This window comes from Entelurus aequoreus, linkage group LG09 (genome assembly GCF_033978785.1).
Source record: "Entelurus aequoreus isolate RoL-2023_Sb linkage group LG09, RoL_Eaeq_v1.1, whole genome shotgun sequence".
Taxonomy (NCBI): Eukaryota; Metazoa; Chordata; class Actinopteri; order Syngnathiformes; family Syngnathidae; genus Entelurus; species Entelurus aequoreus.
The window spans coordinates 7,053,969-7,077,968 of NC_084739.1; the positions used below are offsets into that span (position 1 = coordinate 7,053,969).

The window sequence follows — 24,000 nt, forward strand, 5'->3', positions numbered from 1 at the left end:
CACAGTACAAAACATCAAGCGGTGTGGCTTCATAGCTTACCAAAGTCGTACTAAAACATGTTGATAGATTTTTGAGCGCCGTGTGTAATGTTCTATATTTTCAATGGAACATATACAATTTTGGTGTTGTTTACTTGAGTCATATTGCAGTTACGTGTGATTGTCATAATTATTGCAGTCTACACATATCTGTTATGTGTGACTGCCATCTGCTGGTCACACTCATCATTTCACCATGCACCAAACGAAATTGCTTCGAGGTCGGTAAGCACAACCAAAACTATTCCGTACATTAGGCGCACTGTCGAGTTTTGATAAAATGCAAGGATTTTAAGCGCGCCTTATAGTCCGAAAAATACGGTAGTAAAGTAAACGATTGAACGCCTGTGAAATGAATGCACCGCCGTATGCTTAAAATGAGCAAAATACGTAAATATTACGTTATTATGAATGTGCCTGTTACTACGTTACATATATATAGAGCGTGTGTTTGGATGTTTTTTAACAAATGTTTTATAGACAAAATAGTACGACTCCTAATAGGCTCTGTTCTAAGCAGACTTTTGATGGCATCTAGTTGTAGTTCATAAAAAAAATAAAAATAAAACATGTTTATAGTCTTGTCTACAAGGATGGTGAATGATAGGCAAACTAAATATCCCAAAACAGTGCAGTTCCCCTTTAAAGGCCTACTGAAATGAATTTTTTGAATTTAAACGGAGATAGCAGATCTATTCTATGTGTCATACTCGATCATTTCGCGATATTGACATATTTTTGCTGAAAGGATTTAGTAGAGAACGACGACGATAAAGATCGCAAGTTTTGGTATCTGACACAAAAAAAAGCCTTGCCCCTACCGGAAGTAGCGTGACGTAGTCAGTTGAGCATTTCCGTAAAGTTCCCTATTGTTTACAGTGATGGCGGCCAGAAGTGAGAGCGATTCGGACCGAGAAAGCGAGGAAAGTTTGGGGACCCCTGATCTAGAGATTTAAAACTTGAATAAAAATAATAATAATAATAATAATAATAATACTAAATAATTACACATTTGTAATATTTTTTTTGACCAAAACCTTTTGGGGTCCCCGGGATCAAGTCTGAGTGGAGGCCTGAATGTATCTTTTTTATACATATATTGTATTGTTTTTTAAAATAAAAAAAATATCAAAATGGCCCCCGCTTGCTTTGATTTTTCAGTGTGCGGCCCTCAGTGGAAAAAGTTTGGACACCCCTGGGGCATCACAACAAAATGAGGCATAATAATGTGTTAATTCCACGACTGTATACATCGGTATCGGTTGATCTCGGAATCGGTAATTTCGTGCATTTTTTCGAGCATTCCGACAATATCGGAATATCGGCAAAAAAGCCATTATCGGACATCTCTAGTCACTCTAGATTTTAGGTGTGAGCACCAGCATGCAGTGGTCCCCAACCACCGATTGGTACCGGCCCGCACAAGAAATTAAAAAAAAAAATATATTTTTTTTTTTTTTTTTTTTTTTATGAAAGCAACATAAAAAACACAATATATACATTATATATCGATATAGATCAATACAGTCTGCAGGGATACAGTCCGTAAGCACAAATGATTGTATTTATTTATGTAAAAAAAAAAAATTAAAAAAAAATTAAATAAAATAAAAAAAATAATAAAATAAATTTAAAAAAAAAAAAAAAAATTTATAAAAAAAACACCCCCCGCCCCCACCCTTCACCGGTCCGTGGGACAAATTTTCAAGCGTTGACCGGTCCGCAGCTACAAAAAGGTTGGGGACCACTGAGCATGCATCTGCAGCATCAAAGTCTGTTGTTGTTGACTTCATATCTAATTCCACTAGAGGTCCCTGTGGTTCAAAAACCTCCACAGTGGACTTAAAAACACCCACAAAGCCACTAAAAGTCTTTCTGGGATGTATCGCTGCCGCTAACATAAACGTTTTTTTAGCTCGAAAGGATATGTTGTTCTTATTGAGCGTCAAGGTGTGCAGGTTAGGTAACCTTGGCAACCGGAGGTCATTCCCAAGCAGGTTGTTGTCGACGACCAGCTCTTCCAGCTCGGTGAACATCCCGAGGCCCGCCAAGGACCTGCAACGATAAGGAAGACAGTTATTTCTCCCAGATATATCCCGGTTCTTTTCACACGCATGAAAAGGAGGGCGAGCGACAAGAATTAGTGGCGCTGAGCTCCCTCCTGGCACGGCGAGGCATCCTTCAGCGAGGGGCTGGCAGGATGAGGGATGGGGGTCACTTGTGAGTAGCCAGGATTCAAAACAAAAGGCTTCAGAAATGCGGCGGGCAGGATGAATTTGTCAATGTCTTGTGCCTTGAGGCGCCCAGTTTTCGCCTGACCCCAACCCCTCCATTCCCAAGACAAATCACTCTGTCACAGTTCACCTTCACTCCCCCAGACACAAATTTAACTTTAACATCATTTTCACACAGGAAGCGGAACACGCTCGCCAGCGCAGACGGAATGGAAGGCAAACTTCTCTTTTTTTTCCGCCCCCCCTCACCCCCTTTCTCGGACAACTCTTCAAAAAGCTTCCAAGTCTTTAAAGAGACGTCGGGCATTTCCTGCAGGACCACTTCCCTCCGACCCTCCTCCTCCCTCGCATTCACCAGCGTTATAAAAATGATGAAGGGTGGTGTCAGGGGGTAATATTAGCGGCGTGCAAAGTTCAAGCTGTAAAAAGGTGCACAATGGCGGTGTGTGCCGTCCAATCCTTCACGCCGTTGAGGTGACTTTATTGACATTTAAATCTGCCAGGGCTGCAGAATGCACGCATGCAACCTCTCAATAGATGTTGCCGTTTAAAAAGGGGTTCTTATTTTATCAAGTGCATCAATAACTCTTGCCGTCTAACTCAGGGGGAAAAAACTTGGGACTGTAAAATGTTGATTTTTTAAAAAAATGAATAAACCCACTTTGACGATTGAAATGCATGACATATTTGCTTTTAAAGCAGTTATTTAAAAACGCATGGCGACAGATAGAGATGTCCGATATATGCGTTAAAATGTAATATGGGAAATTATCGGTATCGTTTTTTTTATTATCGGTATCGTTTTTTTTTTTTTTTTTTTTTTATTAAATCAACATAAAAAACACAAGATACACTTACAATTAGTGCACCAACCCAAAAAAACGTCCTCCCCCATTTACACTCATTCACACAAAAGGGTTGTTTCTTTCTCTTATTAATATTCTGGTTCCTACACTACCGTTCAAAAGTTTGGGGTCACCCAAACAATTTTGTGGAATATCCTTCATTTCTAAGAACAAGAATAGCCTGTCGCGTTTCAGATGAAAGTTCTCTTTTTCTGGCCATTTTGAGCGTTTAATTGACCCCACAAATGTGATGCTCCAGAAACTCAATCTGCTCAAAGGAAGGTCAGTTTTGTAGCTTCTGTAACGAGCTAAACTGTTTTCAGATGTGTGAACATGATTGCACAAGGGTTTTCTAATCATCAATTAGCCTTCTGAGCCAATGAGCAAACACATTGTACCATTAGAACACTGGAGTGATAGTTGCTGGAAATGGGCCTCTATACACCTATGTAGATATTGCACCAAAAACCAGACATTTGCAGCTAGAATAGTCATTTACCACATTAGCAATGTATAGAGTGTACTTCTTTAAAGTTAAGACTAGTTTAAAGTTATCTTCATTGAAAAATAAGGACATTTTAATGTGACCCCAAACTTTTGAACGGTAGTGTACATTATATATCAATACAGTCTGCAAGGGATACAGTCCGTAAGCACACATGATTGTGCGTGCTGCTGCTCCACTAATAGTACTAACCTTTAACAGTTAATTTTACTCATTTTCATTCATTATTCGTTTCTATGTAACTGTTTTTATATTGTTGTACTTTCTTTTTTATTCAAGAACATTTTTTTAATTAATTTATCTTATTTTTACTAATTTTTAAAAAAAGTACCTTATCTTCACCATACCTGGTTGTCCAAATTAGGCATAATAATGTGTTAATTCCACGACTGCATATATCGGTTGATATCAGTATCGGTTGATATCGGTATCGGTAATTAAAGAGTTGGACAATATCGGAATATCGGATATCGGCAAAAAGCCATTATCGGACATCCCTAGCGACAGACAACCCTATCCCTAATCCAATGAAAATAAATAAAATAAAATAAAATATAATAAAAATAATACATAAAAAAAACAATGACAAAAACTAATTATAATACAATAAAATAAAATAAATGGCATTATACAATATATGAATTACTGGGGTTGAAATTAAAATAGTTTCGAGTTAAAATTTGTTTTAATATGTTGGGAACCAGATTTGATAACTTAAATTCAGTTGACCAATTCATTTTAAACACAACACCTACACAATTCAAACAGAAAAAAAAAGCATCTCCAATACAATAGACTCATGTGCAAAAAAAGAAAAACAACTGTATTATTAAAATAAATGTAAACAACATGGTGTGTGTCCAAAAAGGAGCAGGGAGAAGAATGTGATGTATTGTTACGTAGATGATAAAAGGCAGTGAAAACATGTGGTTGTAATGTATTATAAAATATACTATATCATTTAATCTCATAGAAAAACAATTGTGCTGGATCATAACTTTTTTTAAATTAATTTTTTTAAAGAAAGTAAAAAAAGCACAAAAAAAAACCTGACAATACACTACAACAAATTGAAGTATATTATTGACATTTGAATCAAATGTTTGAGAAATTACACTACCGTTCAAAAGTTTGGGGTCACATTGAAATGTCCTTATTTTTGAAGGAAAAGCACTGTACTTTTCAATGAAGATAGTCTTAACTTTAAAGAAATACACTCTATACATTGCTACTGTGGTAAATGACTATTCTAGCTGCAAATGTCTGGTTTTTGGTGCAATATCTACATAGGTGTATAGAGGCCCATTTCCAGCAACTATCACTCCAGTGTTCTAATGGTACATTGGCTCAGAAGGCTAATTGACGATTAGAAAACCCTTGTGCAATCATGTTCACACATCTGAAAACAGTTTAGCTCGTTACAGAAGCTACAAAACTGACCTTCCTTTGAGCAGATTGAGTTTCTGGAGCATCACATTGGTGGGGTCAATTAAACGCTCAAAATGGCCAGAAAAAGAGAACTTTCATCTGAAACTCGACAGTCTATTCTTGTTCTTAGAAATGAAGGCTATTCCACAAAATTGTTTGGGTGACCCCAAACTTTTGAACGGTAGTGTGTATATATATATATATATATATATATATATATATATATATATATACAGATACACACACACCCAGAATATATGCATGCATATATACACACACACACATTTATACACAAATATACAAACACAAATATATACATACGCACCTACACACACACATATGTATGTATACCCATTTACACACACACACAAAATGTGCTAGCTTGATGCTAATTTACACCCAATACTGATTAGCATCAGTGATTTTACATGGCGATGTTCAACACCTCCTAACTGAGACGCAGGTTACAATCAAACAGCTGATGTGTGATGAGAACAGTACCTACGGTATAAAGACTGGCACATTCAACTTAATGGCAAAGACTACTTCTTGGCTACGGCAACACGGATACGACAAACTGAAATACTGGACAGCACAGTTTATCAGTCAATATATTTGATCGTTAAATCAAAATGTGTTACCACACGCATACATACACAAACAGTTCACATATGAAAGTTATCCATCCTATGTCGGACCCATCAAATTTAAACTCACACACCAAAGCAAACATCAAACTATATGACGCCAACTAAAAAGATGATGCAACCACCTCGGGTGGAAATGAACCAATCAGCAAGTGGTTGTTGACTGTGAGTGAGTCTGACTGATGCCTGCTTTCAAAAAGACGGCGGCTGTCAGCAGCACCTTGCTCTGATTGGTTCTGACTAAAGCTGGAGTGAGATGGATGAGTGCGGAGATGTTCCGGTTTTTATGGAAGTAAAAGCAACACTCTGGACCATACCTGGGCAAATTAAGGCCCGGGGGACACACGCGGCCCGTTAAGCTTTTCAATCTGGCCCAACGGACATTCCCAAATACTTTTTTTTAGATATTTAAGATGGAAAGTGTAGCTGCCATTATGATGTGCAGTGATGTTTTCTAAAGACCGTAAGTCTTGAAATATACAAAGTATTTCTATGGTTGGAATCTGCGCTTTTGCATGATATACTAGTTACTATGGTAATCTAATTAGTTACTATGGTAATTGACGGAGATATATATATAAAAACATATATATATTTAAGAGTTGCTTCTTTCTATAGTCATATTTGAAATAGCTAGTGTTCCAGTTGTACTCTTCCTGTCTCTTCTCAGAGTAGAACAATGGACTTGTGTATTACTTCTGGAGGGTGGGGGCGAGGGACATATTGAAGAACACAGCACTTCCGTAATGTTTTCAGATCAACTTGGCTACGCAACTGAATGTGTTGTTCTAGGCGGGTCTCTTTCCAAAGCTTTGGAAATAAATTACAAAATACCTATTCTGTTCTGGTGATCATTTAAACTCAGTTTATGTGTCATCAAAAGAACTTGGGATTGACCAGTAACTTAAATTCCCTTGGAGGAACATCTGGTCCAAACGCAACATAATCTAATTAGTTACTATGGTCATCTAAATAGTTACTATGATAATCTAAGTCACATCAGTTCAGACCAGGCACCAAGCAGTGTGGTTGACGAGCGTTTCCACTGAGTATCAGCCTAAAATGCGGCTGTGAGGGACAGATTTTTACAACAAAGTTCTAAAGCTTAGTAATCTATCAGATGTATCAGATAGTCAGTGGTTTTTATTTACCCTTCGCGTTCATATTTCGCGGTGTTTGTTCCATTTTTGTTGCGTTTCGCTTGATTGTAAAATATCTCGATCGAGAGGGGATGTGACGGTTATGGTTTGACTAAGGGAGATGACGTCAACAGACACCAGGGGCCTTGTAATGTTTAATAATTTATTATATATATATATATATATATATATATATATATATATATATATATATATATATATATATATATATATATATATATATATATATATATAGTCAATATATATAATAATGCTAAACAATACTAACTAATAAACTAATCTAAAGAAATGGAGTGTGACACAAGAGTGTGTATGGTGTAAGACTATGTGTGTAGCTTAGCTGTTGAGTGTTACCGTAAATTGTTGAACGAGAGACGAGGAAGTCCAGGGGAGAGAGAAGTCTACAGGTCCGAGTCCAAAGCGGGGGAATTCCAGAGGGAAATCCAGGGAAAATTGAGACGCACAGCTCACTTTCAAGACCACGGAGGGGTATGTACGCCAACAGAAGATTATATTCAGGCCCGGCATGGCAGGTTGTGCCGGTTAATGAAGGCAGCTCGCTCATCATGGGAAGGGTTACAGATTGCAGATTGTCTGCAGGCGCGAGGAGGCACGCCCGCAGCGGAGAGAGAGCGCCTGTGGGCGTGGCCCGGACGCAAAGATGAGGACGCATTGGGATGGCAAGTTTCACTGCAATAAGGCGCCTTTGGGAGCCATCCACAACTTTTGCTTGAACTTTTGACCACTCCTCTTGACAAAATTGGTGCAGTTCAGCTAAATGTGTTGTTTTTCTGACATGGACTTGTTTCTTCAGCATTGTCCACACGTTTAAGTCAGGACTTTGGGAAGGCCATTCTAAAACCTTAATTCTAGCCTGATTTAGCCATTCCTTTTCCACTTTTGACGTGTGTTTGGGGTCATTGTCCTGTTGGAACACCCAACCGCGCCCAAGACCCAACCTCCGGGCTGATGAGTTTAGGTTGTCCTGAAGAATTTGGAGGTAATCCTAATTTTTCATTGTCCCATTTACTCTCTGTAAAGTACCAGTTGCAGCTTACTGCGCGGTTCGTTCTCCCGGGATGCAAACGGACGACTCAGAACAGGACTTGCAGGTAGGAACATGATTTAATCTTGATAAATCATCCAACTTACAAAACAAAGGCAAGCGTGTCTATCGCACGCGGAAGCTAAGGCAAAAACTTAGCGCAGGAAACATGGAACTATGGACATGGAACCTCACGAAACTGTGGCATGAAATAAACAAGACTTACGTAGACCAGGCATGAAGCGAACAGTGACGCCAGGCCGACTGAATGGCAAAGGCAGGCTTAAATAATGCCTCTGATTAGAGACAGGTGAGCGCCCCGAACACCAGAGGCAGGGGAAAACAATAAGCAGCCATGGCAACCAAACCAAACTCAGGTGTCACAAACAGGAACTAGAGGAGTCCAAAACTAACAGAAAATACAAAAACATGATCCGGACCACGGATCATGACACCAGTTCCATTGGCAGCAAAACAGGCCCCAGAGCATAATACTACATCCACCATGCTTGACGGTAGGGATGGTGTTCCTGGGATTAAAGGTCTCACATATTGCAGGGTATTGTGGCCAAACAGTTCAATTTTGGTTTCATCCGACCACAGAACTTTCCTCCAGAAGGTCTTATCTTTGTCCACGTGATGTCATATGTTGTCAATATTCAGTGTTTTATCCTTCATAGTTAATATTGTAAATCCCACAGACTACTGCAACGCACTTCTTGTCGGGATCCCCAGCAAGAAGATCCAGAAGCTGCAGTACATACAGAATAGTGCTGCTAGGATCCTGATGAGAGTGCGGAAACACGACCATATCACACCAACTCTCAAATCCCTTCACTGGCTTCCTGTTCCACTCAGGATTGAATTCAAAGTCTCCCTGCTAACCCACCAGTGCCTCCATGGAAATGCCCCCCTCTGCCTCAAAGAACTGCTCACGTCCAATTCCTCCACACGACACCTCCGCTCCGGACAGGCTAACCTCCTCCAGCCTCCGAGGACAAAGCTACGAACAATGGGAGACCTGGCTTTCTGCTCCGCCGCTCCCAGTCTGTGGAACGCTCTCCCTGACCACCTGAGGGCACCACAGACTGTGGATGCTTTTAAAAAAGGCTTAAAGGCCTACTGAAATGATTTTTTTTTATTTAAACGGGAATAGCAGATCCATTCTATGTGTCATACTTGATCATTTTGCGGTATTGCCATATTTTTGCTGAAAGGATTTAGTATAGAACAACGTCGATAAAGTTCGCAACTTTTGGTCTCTGATAAAAAAAAACCTTGCCTGTACCGGAAGTAGCGTGACGTTGTCAGTTGTTCACTCCATCATATTTTCCTATTGTTTTCAACGCAGCTAGAGCGATTCGGACCATTACCCCATTAATTTGAGCGAGGATGAAAGATTCGTGGATGAGGAACGTTAGAGTGACGGACTAGAATGCAGTGAAATACATATTTTTTTTTCGCTCTGACCGTAACTTAGGTACAAGCTGGCTCATTGGATTCCACACTCTCTCCTTTTTCTATTGTGGATCACGGATTTGTATTTTAAACCACCTCGGATACTATATCCTCTTGAAAATGAGAGTCGAGAACGCGAAATGGACATTCAGTGCCTTTTATCTCCACGACAATACATCGGCGAAATGATTTAGCTACGAGCTAACGTGATAGCATCGTGCTTTAACTGCATATAGAAACAAATAAAATAAACCCCTGACTGGAAGGATGGATAGAAAATCAACAATACTATTAAACCGTGGACATGTAAATACACGGTTAATGCTTTCCAGGCTGGCGAAGGTTAACAATGCTGTGCTAACGACGCCATTGAAGATAACAACGGGACCGCACAGAGCTATGCTAAAAACATTAGCTCTCCACCTACGCCAGCCAGCCCTCATCTGCTCATCAACACCCGTGCTCACCTGCGTTCCAGCGATCGGCGGAAGGACGAAGGACTTCACCCGATGCGTTTGGCGGCCCGGAAACGTAGGAAGTCAAGGTGAGGTCGGCGGCTAGCGCGTCTGCTCTCCAACAAAGTCCTCCTGGTTGTGTTGCTGTAGTCCGCTGCTAATACACCGATCCCACCTACAACTGTCTTCTTTGCAGCCTTCATTGTTCATTAAACAAATTGCAAAAGATGTCCAGAATACTGTGGAATTATGAAATGAAAACAGAGCTTTTTGTATAGGATTCTACGGGGTACCATGACTTCCGTTAAACTGACTTCGTCACGCGCATACGTCATCATACCGCGACGTTTCAGATGGATATTTCCCGGAAATTTTAAATGTCACTTTATAAGTTAACCCGGCCGTATCGGCATGTGTTACAATGTTAAGATTTCATCATTGATGTATAAACTATCAGACTGCGTGGTCGGTAGTAGTGGCTTTCAGTAGGCCTTTAAAAACCCTTATTTTTTTTAAAAAGCCGTTTTTTTTTAGATATATGCATACTAGTTCTAGCTATTTGGCTGTTCTAGTTTTTATTTTTATCATTTTTCATATCTTTTTATTTTATTTTATTTTATTTTTTTAAAACACTGTAGCACTTTGAGGTTGTTTACTCAATGTAAAGTGCTTTTTTACAAATAAAATCTATTATTATTTATTTTTTTTATTTTTTTTCATGGACATTCTGCTTAAAAAAATGTACAATTCCATTCCGTTTAAGGCGGTCTGTCGTATCGTTTTTAGCATTCAATCAGACATTATTGTGAAGTTTTCTATTAGTGTTCCTAAAAAATAGATACACCGGCCCCCAGACACATTTTTTTTCCCTCTAAATTTGGCCCCTCGAGTCAAAATAATTGCCCAGGCCTGCTCTGGACTTATGAGTGTTTTCTCTTTCGATGTCTTTAAATAAACAGCAAACCCCAAAGCAGTGCGGTGCATGTATTGTTTGTATTGACATACATTTATGGAAAAAAAAATAAAAATTGCAATTAATCTGCAAGTATAATTACTGTGTAGTTGGATACAGTGTGTGTGTGTGTGTGTGGCTGTAGTCCTGTGGGTTATGTTATTAGCTGCTTGGTTAAAGGGAGCCGCGTGGCACAGGAGGGGGTTGGTGGGTGGGGGGGGGGGTCTTTATTAATTGTTGTTTTCATGTCACCACCGCTGCGTGCGCCGGCTGATTTAATCACTTCAATTCACAGCCGAGGGAGAGCAGCCACTGAGTCCCACCCAGCGTTAAGTACAGCGCACGCAGATTCAAGCACTCATGCTTTCTGCGTGCGTTTTCAACCCCCCGCCAACACCCGGTGCGTTCATTATTTTCCAGAGGCTTTCTTACAGAACAAAGTTCAAGCACCGCAGTGAAAAGTACTTAGAAGAAGAAGAGAAGGCAATTTGCTGTTCACAGAACTAATGAGTAGAATCGTCCTGTGACCTAAATCTTATAGAGAAGAATTAAAAGGCTAATATTCATCATTTATGCAAACAATGTTGTTAATCGTGGCCATAACACACATATACACACACACATAGATATATACACACATATATACACCCACTACATATATACACTTACCATATATATATATATATATAAATATATACAGTATATATATACAAACCCCGTTTCCATATGAGTTGGGAAATTGTGTTAGATGTAAATATAAACGGAATACAATGATTTGAAAATCCTTTTCAACCCATATTCAGTTGAATATGCTACAAAGACAACATATTTGATGTTCCAACTAAAAAACTTTTTTTTTTGTGCAAATAATCACTAACTTTAGAATTTGATGCCACCAACACGTAACAAAGAAGTAGGGAAAGGTGGCAATAAATACTGATAAAGTTGAGGAATGCTCATCAAACACTTATTTGGAACATCCCACAGGTGAACAGGCTAATTGGGAACAGGTGGGTGCCATGATTGGGTATGAAAGTAGATTCCATGAAATGCTGAGTCATTCACAAACAAGGATGGGGGCGAGAGTCACCACTTTGTCAACAAATGCGTGAGCAAATTGTTGAACAGTTTAAGAAAACCCTTTATCAACCAGCTATTGCAAGGAATTTAGGGATTTCACCATCTACGCTCCGTAATATCATCAAAGGGTTCAGAGAATCTGGAGAAATCACTGCACGTAAGCAGCTAAGCCCGTGACCTTCCATCCCTCAGGCTGTACTGCATCAACAAGCGACATCAGTGTGTAAAGGATATCACCACATGGGCTCAGGAACACTTCAGAAAACCACTGTCAGTAACTACAGCTGGTCGCTACATCTGTAAGTGCAAGGTAAAACGCCTATGCAAGGCGAAAACCGTTTATCAACAACACCCAGAAACGCCGTCGGCTTCGCTGGGCCTGAGCTCATCCAAGAAGGACTGATACAAAGTGGAAAAGTGTTCTGTGGTCTGACGAGTCCACATTTCCAAATTGTTTTTGGAAACTGTGGACGTCGTGTCCTCCGGACCAAAGAGGAAAAGAACCATCCGGATTGTTATAGGCGCAAAGTTGAAAAGGCAGCATGTGTGATGGTATGGGGGTGTATTAGTGCCCAAGACATGGGTAACTTACACATCTGTGAAGGCGCCATTAATGCTGAAAGGTACATACAGGTTTTGGAGCAACATATGTTGCCATCCAAGCAACGTTACCATGGACGCCCCTGCTTATTTCAGCAAAACAATGCCAAGCCAGGTATTACATCAACGTGGCTTCATAGAAAAGAGTGCGGGTACTAGACTGGCCTGCCTGTAGTCCAGACCTGTCTCCCATTGAAAATGTGTTTGGCATTATGAAGCCTAAAATAGCACAAGGGAGACCCCCGGACTGTTGAACAACTTAAGCTGTACATCAAGCAAGAATGGGAAAGAATTCCACCTGAGAAGCTTCAAAAATGTGTCTCCTCAGTTCCCAAACCTTTACTGAGTGTTGTTAAAAGGAAAGGCCATGTAACACAGTGGTGAACATGCCCTTTCCCAACTACTTTGGCACGTGTTGCAGCCATGAAATTCTAAGTTAATTATTATTTGCAAAAAAAAACAATGTTTATGAGTTTGAACATCAAATATGTTGTCTTTGAAGTGCATATGCAACTGAATATGGGTTGAAAAGGATTTGCAAATCATTGTATTCTGTTTAATTTTACATCTAACACAATTTCCCAACTCATATGGAAACGGGGTTTGTATATATATATAAACATTTGTATATATATATATATATATATATATATATATATATATACACACACACATGTATATATGTATATATATATATATATATATATATATATATATATATATACACACACACACATATACATATATACACACACATATTCATATATACACATATATACACGCATATACATATATACACATACATATATTCATGTATATATATATATATACACATACTGTATATACACACATACATACACCCACTTCATATATACACCTACCATATATATGTATATATATATATATATATATATATATATATATATATATATATATATATATATATATATATATATATATATATATATATATATATATATATATATATATATATAAATATATATATATATATATATATATATATATATATATATATATGTATATATATATATATATATATATATATATATATATATATATATATATATATATATATATATATATATATATATATATATATATATATATATATATCCATCCATCTGTCCCTTTTGGGGTCGCAAGGGGTGCTGGAGCCTATCTCAGGTGCATTCGAGCGGAAAGTGGGGTACACCCTGGACAAGTCGCCACCTCATCACAGATATATATATATATATATATATATATATATATATATATATATATATATATATATATATATATATATATATATATATATATATATATATATATATATATATATATATATATATATATATATATATATGTGTGTATATATATATATTTATATATATATATATATATATATATATATATATATATATATACATATATATATATATATATATATATATATATATACATATATATATATATATATATATATATATATATATATATATATATATTTTTTTTTTTTTTTATATATATATATATATATTTTTATATATATATATATATATATATATATATATATATATATATATATATATATATATATATATATATATATATATATATATATATATATATATATATATATATATATATATATATATACATACATATATTTATATATACACACACACAACTTTTCCCCCACAAAATGGCCCGGGGCCCACTCAAATATTAACACTGAATGAGCTGTCTTACTCTTGATTTTAACCGTATTCAATAATTATATCTAGCCTACTTACAGTTTACGACCTTGTCAAATGATATGAAACCGTGTGCTAGTCACAAAGATCAGTTCATGCATTAACCCCCGGCTCAGGTCAGGCTGATTAGAAAAACAAGTACTAACCAAATATACTGCATAAGAAGGGATTCACAAATAACTGACAAAAAAACTAATTTACATACGATTATGTTGCGCTGAAATAAATAAACTAAATTAAGGATGAATGTTTTTTTTTTTTTACTAAGCTGTCAATACAATTAAATTGCAAATACAAATTCACCACTTTAGTCATATTTTTTGCGCTTAAGAAACGTCCTTATGAATTTAGTTTGATATTGTCTTTACTGCCACAAGTGGTGGAAAAGTGTATTGCAACTGAGTACGCATTTTTTTGTGTGGCCCTCTAGGGGGCGACAACAACGGGTTAAGAAACACTGTGTTAGGCCACGATTAAATACACTAAAAATTGGAAACATTCGATAACAATAAAACATGCTATTCTTCGAAAAATAAATAAGTATGAGTAAATAATGAAGGAAAAAATACAACAACAACAATATCATTAATCTCAAAGTTGTGTTGCGTGACTCTAAAACATAACCTGGTAAATACATGTATATCATTATGATGTGTGTTTGGTTCCTTGTACTGCGGCACCTTTAACAAGGTGAGGTCATGAATCATCTCCTTGTTAGAATAATTATCATCCGCCTGACTATCACCGCTAATCCTTCACGCCTGACGACTACCACTTTGCACGTGTAACTCACCCCCATGCATGGTGTGTGTGTGTGTGTGTGTGTATTGTATTCATACCCTTCTTGAGACATCAACAAGGAAAAGTATTGTCCATATGAGGACCGGTGAACAAGTGAGGACATAAATCATGGTCCCAATAAGGAAAACCATTGCATCTAATAGAGAGCCAAATACTAGAGTCTGTGAACATTGCTCCAAAGTCAGGATTTTTTTTGTTGATTTAACGTGCATACAAAAGTAAACATTGACAGGTGCAAAGGCAGCAATATATGATAAAACAAGACGGCAGCTACAGAAGGACTTCCCAAGTCAGGACCGAAATCATGGTCCCAATACGGAAAACCATTGTATCTAATAGACAGCCAAATACTAGAGTCTGTGAACATTGCTCCAAAGTCAGGATTTTTTTTGTTGATTTAATGTGCCTACAAAAGTAAACATTGACAGGTGCAAAGGCAGCAATATATGATAAAACAAGACGGCAGCTAAAGAAGGACTTCCCAAGTCAGGACCGAAATCATGGTCCCAATACGTAAAATCATTGCATCTAATAGAGAGCCAAATACTAGAGTCTGTGAACATTGCTCCAAAGTCAGGATTTTTTTTGTTGATTTAATGTGCATACAAAAGTAAACATTGACAGGTGCAAAGGCAGCAATATATGATAAAACAAGACGGCAGCTATAGAAGGACTTCCCAAGTCAGGACCGAAATCATGGTCCCAATACGGAAAACCATTGTATCTAATAGAGAGTCAAATACTAGAGTCTGTGAACATTGCTCCAAAGTCAGGATTTTTTTTGTTGATTTAATGTGCATACAAAAGTAAACATTGACAGGTGCAAAGGCAGCAATATATGATAAAACAAGACGGCAGCTAAAGAAGGACTTCCCAAGTCAGGACCGAAATCATGGTCCCAATACGGAAAACCATTGTATCTAATAGAGAATGTCTCATTTGCACCCCTGGTGGTGAAATTTATCAAAATGAGGGTGGTCCCAAAAAATGAGGGATTTTTTCATATTGACTGTGTGTCGGTTTTAAAAGTGCTCCCCCTCTGGTCAACATATGAAATAACAAGTTTGTGTAAGAAATTCAAATGTGCTTCCTCTGGCCAAAATTAATTAAAAAAAATAAAAAATAAAAAAATGTATACAGAGAAGTCAATAATGAAGATTAAAAAACAATTACAAACAAAAAATTCCCCCCCAAAAAATAAATGAACTAAAAGCAGTCTTTTCCCCACAATGTGTCAACTTGTTTCTTATAAAATTAGGAAACATTTCTCATAATCTTTCTGTTTCTGCAACGTCGCAATATTTTCTCGTAAAATTATTACTTTTTTTTTAATGTAAAATTATTAGTTTTTTAAAGCAAAATGGCGAGATTTGTCATAAAATTCGGACTTATATCACAATATTGCCAATTGTTTTGTTGTTCTTGTAAAATAGTGACATTTTTTGAGTAAAATGATGACTTTTGTCATACTTTTGCCAAGTAAAATTGCGATTATTATTATAACATTGCCAAAATTCTCAAGTTTTCTTATAAAATTGTGACTTTTGTCGAGTAAAATTACGACTCTTTTGATGAAATTGCCCCATGGCAATAACTCCCACGGCACAACAGACTGTATCTCGCGGCACACTAAATAACAGTGGTTGAAAAACACTGCTCTAACAGCTATAACATTATAAAATGATGTTTCTGAATAGATACTGTATGTCTATGTTTTTTTTTTGTTTATGACTGTACAAAATATTGACACACACACGAAGAACGGAGTATTCTCGTCTGTCTGTGCAGCACAAGCACCGTTGCCGTCATTTTTCACTTTTTTTCTCCAAATATGTTACCGTATTTTTCGGATTATAAATCGCTCCGGAGTATAAATCGCACCGGCCGAAAATGCACAATAAAGAAGGAAAAAAACATATATATAGTAAGTTGCACTGTATATATGTTTTTTTAACCCTAACCCTAACCCTAACCCTATCCCTAACCCTAACCCTAACCCTGACCCTAACCTTAACCCTAACCCTAATAAGTCGCATTTTTTGGGGAAATGTATTTGATAAAAGCCAAGAGAGCATGAGGAGGTTGAGGTGGGCGGAGTTTGGGGTGTGGCAGGGTTTGAGGAGGGGGCTAGGGGGTAGCAGGGGTGTATATTGTAACCCTAACCCTAAACCTAACCCTAAACCTAACCCTAACCCTACCCTAACCCTAACCCTAACCTAATAACCATAACCAACTATTTTCTTTATGTCTAACCCTAACACTAATCCTAACCCTAACCGAAACCCTAATCCTAACCCCAACCCAAAACCTAGCCCTAACCCTAACCCTAACCCCTAACCCTAACCCTAACCCTAACCATAACCCTAACCCTAACCGTAACCCTAACCCTAACCCTAACCTTAATAAGTCGCATTTTTGGGGGAAATGTATTTGATAAAAGCCAAGAGAGCATGAGGAGGTTGAGGTGGGCGGGGTTTGGGGGGGGTGGCGGGGTTTGAGGTGGGGGGCTAAGGGGTAGCAGGGGTGTATATTGTAACCTAACCCTAAACCTAACCCTAACCCTACCCTAACCCTAACCCCAACCATAGCCCTAACCCTAACCCCTAACCCTTACCCTAACCCTAACCTTAACCATAACCCAAACCTAACCCTAACCCTAACCCTAACCTAACCAACCATTTTCTTTATGCCTAACCCTAACCCTAATCCTAACCCTAACCTTAACCCTAATCCTAACCCCAACCCTAGCCCTAACCCTAACCCCTAACCCTTACCCTAACCCTAACCTTAACCATAACCCAAACCTAACCCTAACCCTAACCCTAACCCTAACCCTAACCCTAACCCTAACCCTAATAAGTCACATTTTTGGGGGGAAATGTATTTGCTAAAAGCCAACAGCAAGAATAGACATTTGAAGCATTTAAGTCCCATCTTAAAACTCATTTGTATAATCTAGCCTTTAAATAGACCCCCCCTTTTTTAGACCAGTTGATCTGCCGTTTCTTTTCTTCTCTCCTCTTCTCCCCTGTCCCTTGCGAGGGGGAGTTGCATAGGTCCGGTGGCCATGGATGAAGTGCTGGCTGTCCAGAGCCGGGACCCCGGGTGGACCACTAGCCTGTGCATCGGTTGGGGACATCTCTGCGCTGCTGACCCGTCTCCGCTCGGGATGGTTTCCTGTTGGCCCCGCTGTGGACTGGACTCCCGCTGATGTGTTGGATCCACTGTGGACTGGACTTTCACAATGTTATGTCAGACCCACTCGACATCCATTGCTTTCGGTCTCCCCTAGAGGGGGGGGGTTACCCACATATGCGGTCCTCTCCAAGGTTTCTCATAGTCATTCACCGACGTCCCACTGGGGTGAGTTTCTTCCCCTTGCCGTATGTGGGCTCTGTACCGAGGATGTCGTTGTGGCTTGTACAGCCCTTTGAGACACTTGTGATTTAGGGCTATATAAATAAACATTGATTGATTGATTGATTGAAAGGCAATTTCAAATAAATAAAGAATAGTGAACAACAGGCTGAATAAGTGTACGTTAATAACCAACTGAGAAGGTGCCTGGTATGTTAACGTAACATATTATGGTAAGAGTCATTCAAATAACTATAACATATAGAACATGCTATACGTTTACCAAACAATCTGTCACTCCTAATCGCTAAATCCCATGAAATCTTATACGTCTAGTCTCTTACGTGAATGAGATAAATAATATTATTTGATATTTTACGCTAATGTGTTAATAATCTCACACATAAGTCGCTCCTGAGTATAAGTCGCACCCCCGGCCAAACTATGAAAAAAATTGGGACTTATAGTCCGAAAAATACGGTAAACTAAAATTAGTGCTCGCAAAACGGTGATGAGTGTTGACGAATCACATTGCACGTGCTAAATAATTATCTGTATTGCCTGTTATTGAGTAAAATTCCAACTTTTATCATAATATTGCACACATGTTCAGTTTTTTTTGTAAAATTTTGACTTGCGTTGAGTAAAATTACGACTTTTACTAGAATACTGCCAAAATTCTAAGTTTTTCTTGTGAAATTGTGACCTTTTTTTTCCCAACTCATTTTTCACAAGAAGCTTGTTTATATTTGCATAGAATGTTTATATTATTAATTAAAGATGTCCGATAATGGCTTTTTTGCCGATATCCGATATGCCGATATTGTCCAACTCTTAATTACTGATTCCGATATATACAGTCGTGGAATTAACACATTATTATGCCTAATTTTTTTTGTGATGCCCCGCTGGATGCATTAAACAATGTAACAAGGTTTTCCAAAATAAATCAACTCAAGTTTCGGGAAACAAATGCCAACATGGCACTGCCATATTTATTATTGAAGTCACAAAGTGCATTATTTTTTTTAACATGCCTCAAAACAGCAGCTTGGAATTTAGGACATGCTCTCCCTGAGAGAGCATGATGAGGTTGAGGTGGGCGGGGTTTGGGGGTTTGGCGGGGTTTGAGGTGGGGGGCTAGGGGGTAGCAGGGGTGTATATTGTAACCCTAACCCTAACCCTAAACCTAACCCTAACCCTAATCCTACCTTTACCCTAACCCTAACCCTAACCCTAACCCTAACCCTAACCCTAACCCTAAACCTAACCCTAACCCCAACCCTAGCCCTAACCTTAAACAAATATTTTCTTTATGCCTAACCCTAACCCTAATCCTAACCCTAACCTCAAACCTAACCCCAACCCTAACCCTAAATCTAACCCTAACCCTAACCCTAACCCTAACCCTAACCCTAACCCTAACCCTAACCCTAACCCCAACCCTAGCCCTAACCCTAACCAACTATTTTCTTTATGCTTGTATAGCTCGGTTGGTAGAGTGGCCGTGCCAGCAACTTGAGGGTTGCAGGTTCGATCCCTGCTTCCGCCATCCTGCCGTTGTGTCCTTGGGCAAGACACTTTACCCACCTGCTCCCAGTGCCACCCACACTGGTTTAAATGTAACTTAGATATTGGGTTTCACTATGTAAAGCGCTTTGAGTCACTAGAGAAAAAGCGCTATATAAATGTAATTCACTTCACTTCACTAACCCTAACCCTAATCCTAACCCTAACCTTAACCCTAATCCTAACCCTAACCCTAACCCCAACCCCAACCCTAACCCTAGCCCTAACCCTAACCTTAACCCTACCCTAACCCTAACCATATCACAAAGTGCATTAATATTTTTTTTAACATGCCTCAAAACAAAAGCTTGAAATTTAGGACATGCTCTCCCTGAGAGAGCATGAGGAGGTTGAGGTGGGCGGGGTTTGGGGGGTGGCGGGGTTTGAGGTGGGGGGCTAGGGGGTAGAAGGGGTGTATATTGTAACCCTAACCCTAACCATAAACCTAACCCTAACCCTAACCCTACCCTAACCCTAACCCTAACCCCAACCCCAACCCTAGCCCTAACCCTAACCAAGTATTTTCTTTATGCCTAACCCTAACCCTAATCCTAACCCTAACCTCAAACCTAACCCCAACCCTAACCCTAAATCTAACCCCAACCCTAACCCTAACCCTAATCCTAACCCTAACCCTAACCCTAACCCTAACCCTAACCCTAACCCTAACCCCAACCCTAGCCCTAATCCTAACCAACTATTTTCTTTATGCCTAACCCTAACCCTAATCCTAACCCTAACCTTAACCCTAATCCTAACCCTAACCCCAACCCTAACCCTAGCCCTAACCCTAACCTTAACCCTACCCTAACCCTAACCCTATCACAAAGTGCATTAATATTTTTTTTAACATGCCTCAAAACAGAAGCTTGGAATTTAGGACATGCTCTCCCTGAGAGAGCATGATGAGGTTGAGGTGGGCGGGGTCTGGGGGGTGGCGGGGTTTGAGGTGGGGGGCTAGGGGGTAGCAGGGGTGTATATTGTAACCCTAACCCTAAGCATAAACCTAACCCTAACCCTAACCTTACCCTAACCCTAACCCTAACCCTAACCCTAACCCTAACCCCAACCCTAGCCCTAGCCCTAACCAACTATTCTCTTTATGCCTAACCCTAACCCTAATCCTAACCCTAACCTCAAACCTAACCCCAACCCTAACCCTTAACCTAACCCTAACCCTAACCCCAACCCTAGCCCTAACCCTAACCCTAACCCTAACCTTAACCCTACCCTAACCCTAACCCTATCACAAAGTGCATTATTATTTTTTTTTAACATGCCTCAAAACAGAAGCTTGGAATTTAGGACATGCTCTCCCTGAGAGAGCATGAGGAGGTTGAGGTGGGGGTGGGGTTAGCTGGGGTGTATATTGTAACCCTAACCCTACCCTAACCCTAACCCTAACCCCAACCCCAACCCTAGCCCTAACCCTAACCAAAATCTTTTTCTTTATGCCTAACAATAACCCTAACCCCAAACCTAACCTTAACCCTAATCCTAACCCTACCCCAACCCCAACCCCAACCCTAACCCGGAAGAGTTAGTGCTGCAAGGGCTTCTGGTTATTTGTCCTGTTGTGTTTATGTTGTGTGTGTGTGAAAAGCTGTGGGTATTATGTGACTGGGCAGTGCCTTCTATACTTCTCCCTACGTCCGTGTACACAGCGGCGTTTTAAAAAAGTCATACATTTTACTTTTTGAAACCGATACCGATCATTTCCGAACCGATACCGCTAATTTCCGATATTATATTTTAAAGCATTTATCGGCCGATAATATCGGCAGCCCGATATCATCGGGCCTCTCTATTATTAATGTTGTAAATTAGGGATGTCCATTAATGGCTTTTTGCCGATATCCGATATTCCGATATTATCCAACTCTTTGATTACCAATACCAATATCAACCGATATATGCATTCGTGGAATTAACACATTATTATGCCTAATTTGGACAACCAGGTATGGTGAAGATAAGGTCCTTTTTAAAATAATAATAAAATAAGATAACTAAATTAAAAACATTTTCTTGAATAAAAAACAAAGTAAAACAATATAAAAACAGTTACATAGAAACTAGTAATTAATGAAAATGAGTACAATTAACTGTTAAAGGTTAGTACTATTAGTGGAGCAGCAGCACGCACAATCATGTGTGCTTACGGACTGTATCCCTTGCAGACTGTATTGATATATATTGATATATAATGTAGGAACCAGAATATTGATAACAGAAAGAAATGGGTGGAGGGAGGTTTTTTGGGTTGGTGCACTAATTGTAAGTGTATCTTGTGTTTTTTATGTTGATTTAATTAAAAAAACAAAAAAAAAAACGATACAGATAATAAAAAAACCGATACTGATAATTTTCGATATTACATTTTAACGCATTTATCGGCCGATAATATCGGCAGCCCGATATCATCGGGTATCTCTATTATTAATGTTGTAAATTAGGGATGTCCGATAATGGCTTTTTGCCGATATCCGATATTCCGATATTATCCAACTCTTTAATTACCGATACCGATATCAACCGATACCGATATCAACCAATACCGATATCAACCGATATATACAGTCGTGGAATTAACACATTATTATGCCTAATTTGGACAACCATGTATGGTGAAGATAAGGTCCTTTTTAAAAAAAATAATAAAATAAGATAACTAAATTAAAAACATTTTCTTGAATAAAAAAGAAAGTAAAACAAATATAAAAACAGTTACATAGAAACTAGTAATGAATGAAAATGAGTAAAATTAACTGTTAAAGGTTAGTACTATTAGTGGAGCAGCAGCACGCACAATCATGTGTGCTTACGGACTGTATCCCTTGCAGACTGTATTGATATATATTGATATATGATGTAGGAACCAGAATATTGATAACAGAAAGAAATGGGTGGAGGGAGGTTTTTTGGGTTGGTGCACTAATTGTAAGTGTATCTTGTGTTTTTTATGTTGATTTAATTAAAAAAACAAAAAAAACAAAAAAAAAAACGATACAGATAATTAAAAAAACGATACTGATAATTTTCGATATTACATTTTAACGCATTTATCGGCCAATAATATCGGCAGCCCGATATCATCGGGTATCTCTATTATTAATGTTGTAAATTAGGGATGTCCGATAATGGCTTTTTGCCGATATCCGATATTCCGATATTATCCAACTCTTTAATTACCGATACTGATATCAACGGATACCGATATCAACCAATACCGATATCAACCGATATATGCAGTCATGGAATTAACACATTATTATGCCTAATTTGGACAACCATGTATGGTGAAGATAAGGTCCTTTTTAAAAAAATAAATAAAATAAGATAACTAAATTAAAAACATTTTCTTCAATAAAAAACAAAGTAAAACAATATAAAAACAGTTACATAGAAACTAGTAATGAATGAAAATGAGTAAAATTAACTGTTAAATGTTAGTACTATTAGTGGAGCAGCAGCACGCACAATCATGTGTGCTTACGGACTGTATCCCTTGCAGACTGTATTGATATATATTGATATATGATGTAGGAACCAGAATATTGATAACAGAAAGAAATGGGTGGAGGGAGGTTTTTTGGGTTGGTGCACTAATTGTAAGTGTATCTTGTGTTTTTTATGTTGATTTAATTAAAAAAAACAAAAAAAACAAAAAAAAAAACGATACAGATAATTAAAAAAACGATACTGATAATTTTCGATATTACATTTTAACGCATTTATCGGCCAATAATATCGGCAGCCCGATATCATCGGGTATCTCTATTATTAATGTTGTAAATTAGGGATGTCCGATAATGGCTTTTTGCCGATATCCGATATTCCGATATTATCCAACTCTTTAATTACCGATACTGATATCAACGGATACCGATATCAACCAATACCGATATCAACCGATATATGCAGTCATGGAATTAACACATTATTATGCCTAATTTGGACAACCATGTATGGTGAAGATAAGGTCCTTTTTAAAAAAATAAATAAAATAAGATAACTAAATTAAAAACATTTTCTTCAATAAAAAACAAAGTAAAACAATATAAAAAC

At 38.1% G+C, this 24,000-nt stretch overlaps 1 protein-coding gene across 1 annotated transcript in view; it reads right to left on the minus strand.

The window, feature by feature from the left end:
• The window catches only part of LOC133657091 (leucine-rich melanocyte differentiation-associated protein-like), a 1,129,882-nt gene that overhangs the window by 364,689 nt on the left and 741,193 nt on the right, over nt 1-24,000 (minus strand). Inside the window, 1 exon segment of the mRNA XM_062058014.1 lies at nt 1,968-2,094. Within this exon segment, the coding sequence (XP_061913998.1) occupies nt 1,968-2,094 (127 nt within the window).